We start from the raw sequence: 7161 nt of genomic DNA, 5'->3' as shown, positions 1-7161 counted from the left end.
CTCGTTTATCTAATCTTTAACCTCCTTCAAAACCCTTAGGGAAATATTATCTGGTCCAGGAACCTTATCGTTTTTTAAACTTCCCAGTATTTCCTTAATCAGCTCAGAATTGTTTGATCTCATTTCCATTTATCAACTGTTCAAGATGTGGAATACTGCTTAAATCTTCTTTAGTAAAAACCGAAGAAAATAAATTTAATAACCCAGCCATCTTGTAATCATCCGATACTAGCCTACCCCCATCCTAACATTTTGTTTACCCTTAGTGTATTTAAAGAAATCCTTATATTGATTTTTACATTCTCAGCCAACTTTTTCTCGTATATCCCTTTTGATGTCCTAATTTCTTGTTTCACCAACTTTCTTGAATTTCTTTAGATATTGATAGTACTCATTTCTGAACAAATAACCTTTCTTTTGCACGGCATGTGTTTTCTCTCAACATGTAGTTCTGGTATGAATAGTAACAAGTTAATAATGCACTTAGATGACGGCATTTATTAATTATTTCTAAAATATCTACAGTATGTGTATATGATCTGCTCGGTGAGTTGTTTTGAATGTCTTTTCAACTTGTATATTAAAATAAGTCCTTGCTTCTCTGTGTTTTCAACTGGTGTTGGTTTGGTATTAAGATATGTATTAGGAACTATGCAAATACTTAGTGATTTTTATACTAAATTTGATCTTAAAAGCACGTTTGATTTTTTACGTACGAAAAGATTTGCATAAATAAGAATTAATATTTTTAATTCCAAGGAATCAAAGTTGTGGGGAGGTCGATTTTCTGGAAAAATTGATCCCATCATGGAAAAATTCAATTCTTCCATTGAATTTGATAAAAGGCTCTGGAATGTAGATATAAAGGTTAGTAGAGAATTTAAGGGATTTGTGTTGTACTATAAGTTTATATGGATGTTCATCAACATGTAATTATAACCATTCAAAATGGACTGAAGAAATTATAAATTATTGTTACGTGCATCAAACTTTCAGTTCCAAACTTTATCGAATCTGAAAAAGGAATGTAGAACATTTTATAAATTTATATAACTAACAAAACTTATAATACAATGTATTAAGTAGTCAGAAGTTCTAATTTGTTTTTAGTCTGGAGTGGGGAACGTTGCCACATATTTTGTTGTTGGTTATTAAATATAGTCAGGTGACTCGTGTAATGTCTTGTGTAATGAAATTTAAATTTAATTGTGACATTATTCAAAAACACTAGTTATTTTTTTTATTTAAAATTTTTTTTCATTTTCGAATAAAACGATATGCTTACATGAATACAGGGTGGCGCAAAAGTTGAGTCCCCTGATCAGATTTTTTTTTTTTACAACTGTTTGTAAAGTGCACTTTTCATGAAACTAACCACGTCACAATAAGATGAGTTCCAACTATTTTAACAACTTAAAAATGAGAGTGTGAATTACAAACATCACTTAGCAATATGACAGCTTTTATGTCACTCTGGCATGAAACACAAAACACATTTTATTCAAAAAACTCAAATGTTTTAATAAAAAGATCTGGCTGTGAGTTTATCCCATGGTGTGTATTACCATGTAAATTATATTGAGGATTTTGTGTTGATTGTTTTAACTGTGTATTATTTTTCTCTGATTCTTGTTACTTGTGTGTTACCATGTAAACTATATTGAGGATTTTGTGTTGCTTGTTTTAACTGTTTATTTTTCTTCTCTGATCCTTGTTACTGTGTGTTACCACGTAAACTATATTGAGGATTTTGTGTTGCTTGTTTTAATTGTGTATTCTTCTTCTCTGATTCTTGTTACCTGTGTGTTACCACGTAAACTATATTGAGGATTTTGTGTTGCTTGTTTTAACTGTGTATTCTTCTTCTCTGATTCTTGTTACCTGTGTGTTACCATGTAAACTATATTGAGGATTTTGTGTTGCTTGTTTTAACTGTGTATTTTTCTTCTCTGATTCTTGTTACTTGTGTGTTACCATGTAAACTATATTGAGGATTTTGTGTTGCTTGTTTTAACTGTGTATTATTTTTCTCTGATTCTTGTTATCTGTGTGTTACCATGTAAACTATATTGAGGATTTTGTGTTGCTTGTTTTAACTGTGTATTATTTTTCTCTGATTCTTGTTATCTGTGTGTTACCATGTAAACTATATTGAGGATTTTGTGTTGCTTGTTTTAACTGTGTATTCTTCTTCTCTGATTCTTGTTACCTATGTGTTACCATGTAAACTATATTGAAGATTTTGTGTTGCTTGTTTTAACTCTGTATTATTTTTCTCTGATTCTTGTTACCTGTGTGTTACCATGTAAACTATATTGAGGATTTTGTGTTGCTTGTTTTAACTTGTATTATTCTTCTCTGATTCTTGTTACCTGTGTATTACCATGTAAACTGTATTGAGGATTTTGTGTTGCTTGTTTTAACTTGTATTATTATTATTATTCTCTGATTCTTGTCACCCGTTTGTTTTCTGCAGGGAAGTGTTGCCTATGCTAAAGCTCTAGAAATGGCAGGACTGATAAGTAGAGAAGAAAGACAAATGATTTGTGATGGATTAGATCAAGTAAACTATTTGTTTTTTTTTATCTATAAACATCTAAAAAATACAAAATGCTAACATCTTTATTTTTTGTCTGTTTATTAGCGTAATACTGGTATATTTAAAGAGGTGATGCTAAAATTCTATGTTAGATAACACTGGTAAGTTTGACTTTAACTCCTCATTGCTGGCTACATCAAGAAAAACATTTAACTAATTGTAATTATTTAATTTCCTATTCTGAAACTAGTTCTTTAATTATTCTAAAAAAGACATATGATGTCTATGCACGACCAACATGGTTTAAGTATATTTTGTGTGTGAAAAAATTACACAATTATGACTTTTTGATTAATTATTACGAGGCACTGGAGTGAAACGTGTCCATGTTAGTGAAAAACATCCAGTTTACATATACTACAAATGTACAGTGTTGAAATTTAGGGAACATCCAGTTTACATATACTACAAATGTACAGTGTTGAAATTTAGGGAACATCCAGTTTACGTATACTACAAATGTACAGTGTTGAAATTTAGGGAACATCCAGTTTACGTATACTACAAATGTACAGTGTTGAAATCTAGGGAACATCCAGTTTACGTATACTACAAATGTACAGTGTTGAAATCTAGGGAACATCCAGTTTACGTATACTACAAATGTACAGTGTTGAAATCTAGGGAACATCCAGTTTACGTATACTACAAATGTACAGTGTTGAAATCTAGGGAACATCCAGTTTACGTATACTACAAATGTACAGTGTTGAAATCTAGGGAACATCCAGTCTACATATACTACAAATGTACAGTGTTGAAATTTAGGGAACATTCAGTTTACATATGCTACAAATGTAACGCTTGTTTACCGCTTCCACGTCTTTCATTAATTTATACAGTTCACGAGCGCTGAGAATGTTAAGTAATGATTTATAAAATAAATTGTTGAATTACTTTTCTGTTGGAAAATCTTAGGATATCGATATATTTATGTAGAAAAAAAAATTAATTTTGTAAAATTTGTTTTTGAAATTTATTATGTCTTTCGTAAGTCCAGTCTTGTTAGCTGTTTTGTACACTGTAGTGTGAAACTACAAAATATCACACTTCACACTGTAGTGTGATATTTTCAGGAGGTTTCAAAATACAGTGTAAAAGGGGATGTTTTTAAATTTGAGTAACACATGGTGTGAAACAGTTTAATAAAATTTTCACACAAACATTTATAATTTTTCTTTGTCTTATTTTTTTTTCTTCTACATATTTAATCAGTTTTTCACATGCCTGTTTGAAAACAGATTATACATAATATTACAAACAGGGAAGTAGTTGGTCAGAGTTGGGAATTACCAAAATAAAAAATCTTAAAAACTTTTTGCAATATATGTAAGGCCCGGCATGGCCAGGTAGTTAGGATGCTCGACTCGCAATCTGCGGGTCGCGGGTTCGAATCCCCATTACACCAAACATGCTCGTCCTTTCAGCCATGGGGTCAATCCCACTATTCGTTGGTTAAAGAGTAGCCCAAGAGTTGGTGGTGGATGGTGATGACTAGCTGCCTTCCCTTTAGTCTTACACTGCTAAATTAGGGATGACTAGTACAGATAGCCCTCGTGTAGCTTTGCGCAAAATTCAAAACAAACAATATATGTAAAGAACAAATGAAAATATGAAAATAAAATCAAAATAATTGCAAAAATTTGATCTTTGAGGAGGGAAGAATGTAATTAAATTTCATATTAAATTCAAAAAATAAAAAAGCAATAACAACAACATCTAGCAAACATTATAACAAATCTAAACAACCCATTTAACCCCTACCGGGGAAGTCCCAAAAATTCCTCGTTTACGTTCAGAATCATCGTGCCTTACCGTTTTCAAAATCCAGGATCCGCCACTGATATATGAAATACTTTTAGGCTCATTCAACTTCAGTTTCAAAAACAATCTGTCAAAAAATATAAACAACCTTGATTTTTATAATGCTTTTCGCACATCCTCTCCTGCCAGCTAACCCAAATAACTAAAACAAATATCTTTGTTGTGTATTATGTAAATAATAAGCCTTTGTAAAAAATGTATGTGTTTTAAACACACAATATAATTGTAAAATGTATTTTATTAGGTATTTTAAAACTGTATTTGTGTCTTTTAGTGACCATGTACACATAACGAAAAAACACCACTTTAATGCTCTGACACCTGCTCCTGAGGCAGAGTGGCAATATGCTTGCTGGGTGGTCTTAGAGTTTGGTTTTGAAATGCCCTTAATTTTGAACATAAATTGAATAAGATATTTTTATATACATATCCTTAGTTTTTGGACTTGGCTTCAACTTCAAGGGTTTTGTTTGTATATACATTTGTGCATATTTTTAAATTCAGCATGATAAATTATATGAAATCAGTTGGTTTTTGTGCCTCTGTGAAGTGGAGTTATATATATGGATAGTTTGAATAATTTCACCGTTATATTGTTTTGCAATTTTCAAGTACATTAAGTGTCGTAGTTCTAGTTGCTACCACCAGTCTTTTTGTATGATAACAGGTAAGAAAAGAATGGGTGAATGATGAATTTGAAATTAAACAAGGAGATGAAGATATTCACACAGCCAACGAGAGAAGGCTTAAGGTAAATGTTGTTGAAATTTCTTCAGTATTTGTCTCATGAATTGTTATTGTAGAGAAATGTTTAGTAATTATATATATGTATCGGAGTACACCTAATATTCACTGCATAATCAGAGAAAATAAGTTAGAAATGTATATCTGGATTCAAGTCGTAATATTGAAAATAATCTTTAGCTTATTAATGTGGGGGGGATTGATTTCCCGAGTGTGTTTGGTTTCATGTAACAGCTCTGTTTAGGTCGGTGATACCAATTTAGTTTATTTCAGGAACTGATTGGTCCTGTTCCTGGTGGTAAGCTGCACACTGGACGGAGCAGAAATGATCAGGTGGGTCCTCAATAAGAAACTTGAGACAGTAATATTGCATTTTTGTTTTGAAATGATCAGGTGGGTCCTCAATAAGAAACTTGAGACAGTAATATTGCTTTTTTGTCTTGAAATGATCATGTGGGTCCTCAATAAGAAACTTGAGACAGTAATATTGCTTTTTTGTTTTGAAATGATCAGGTGGGTCCTCAATAAAAAACCTGATGGTAATATTGCATTTTTGGTATGAAATTATCAGGTGGGTCCTCAATAAGAAACTTAAGACAATGTTGCATTTTTGTCTTGAAATGATCAGGTGGGTCCTCAATAAGGAACTTGAGACAATGTTGCATTTTTGGTATGAAATTATCAGGTGGGTCCTCAATAAAAACCTGATGGTAATATTGCATTTTTGGTATGAAATGATCAGGTGGGTCCTCAATAAGAAACTTAAGACAATGTTGCATTTTTGGTATGAAATGATCAGGTGGGTCCTCAATAAAAACCTGATAGTAATATTGCATTTTTGGTATGAAATTATCAGGTGGGTCCTCAATAAAAACTTAAGACAATGTTGCATTTTCATCTGATTTCATTTACATTTAAAGAGGTTTTATTGTAAGAAATACTTATTTACAATTGTTATGCAATAATTTTGATCATGCAAGTGGTGATATAATTTTAAAAACTATAGTTTCATTGTTTCATTGTATATGTAAACTATTTAGTTATTTCCAAAGTATACATATGTGTTTGTGTGTGTGAAAATAACTTAATAAATTTTATAAACTAAAAGTATGAATTAACTTTGCAGTAAAGCATGTTCGTTTTGGTTCTCTCTTTTGTGTAGTGGTAGATTGAGAACTACGGTCTTAATACGTGTTGTAGTTCATTGCATTTATGTTTTACATTACTTGTTTTTAAAATTATCATACATTCTTTTAAACAAATTTTAACTTTGGGTTTAGTTAATTTCTAGCAAAGAATGCTTTAACTGGTGATTTTAATTTACTTTACTCAATTCAAATTGAACTCTGTCCATTCAACGGTCAGTTAGTCTTAACACTACATGTAAGGTGTGGATGGAATAAGTTTACTTCTTTGGCAGTGCAGTAAAAGTTAAGAGTGTGTGCATGAATGTAACATAGGAAAATTACATTCCCCACACATCTTGATCTCTGTTTCTTGAAAGAGATCCCTGATAATTGGACCATTATATTTTCCAGGTGATAACTGTTTATGGAAACAGTTTAGAATATTTTATACAAACCTTAATTATTGACAGCGTTTGAACTGAAAATTCACACATCGCATGTATACGTCAGTATTGGAAGATCTTGTAAAAATGTACTTCAGCGAGATAAAAATTCAATGTATTACTTTATTATAGTGCCCAGATCAAAGCATTTTGTTAAAATTTATTACTTTATTATAGTGTCAAATGAAGCAGTGTTAAAGTGTATTACTTTATTATAGTGCCAAATGAAGCAGTGTTAAAGTGTATTACTTTATTATAGTGTCAAATGAAGCAGTGTTAAAGTGTATTACTTTATTATAGTGTCAAATGAAGCAGTGTTAAAGTGTATTACTTTATTATAGTGCCAAATGAAGCAGTGTTAAAGTGTATTACTTTATTATAGTGCCAAATGAAGCAGTGTTAAAGTGTATTACTTTATTATAGT

The 7161-nt window shown here is 31.1% G+C and overlaps 1 protein-coding gene across 4 annotated transcripts in view; it reads left to right on the top strand.

Annotated features, from left to right (window-relative positions):
- The window catches only part of LOC106467115 (argininosuccinate lyase-like), a 29012-nt gene that overhangs the window by 10511 nt on the left and 11340 nt on the right, over positions 1-7161 (top strand). For all 4 annotated transcript variants that reach the window (XM_022395241.1, XM_013927433.2, XM_022395243.1 and 1 more), the window contains exons 3-6: positions 760-867; positions 2477-2563; positions 5091-5174; positions 5441-5500. In XM_022395241.1, coding sequence (XP_022250949.1) covers positions 760-867; positions 2477-2563; positions 5091-5174; positions 5441-5500 — 339 coding nt within the window. The remainder of the gene's footprint in view (positions 1-759; positions 868-2476; positions 2564-5090; positions 5175-5440; positions 5501-7161) is intronic.

The sequence above is a fragment of the Limulus polyphemus genome, unplaced genomic scaffold (genome assembly GCF_000517525.1).
Source record: "Limulus polyphemus unplaced genomic scaffold, Limulus_polyphemus-2.1.2 Scaffold2493, whole genome shotgun sequence".
NCBI lineage: Eukaryota > Metazoa > Arthropoda > Merostomata > Xiphosura > Limulidae > Limulus > Limulus polyphemus.
Note: the sequence above shows the minus strand (reverse complement) of the source record. Positions and strands in the feature narration are given on the sequence as shown.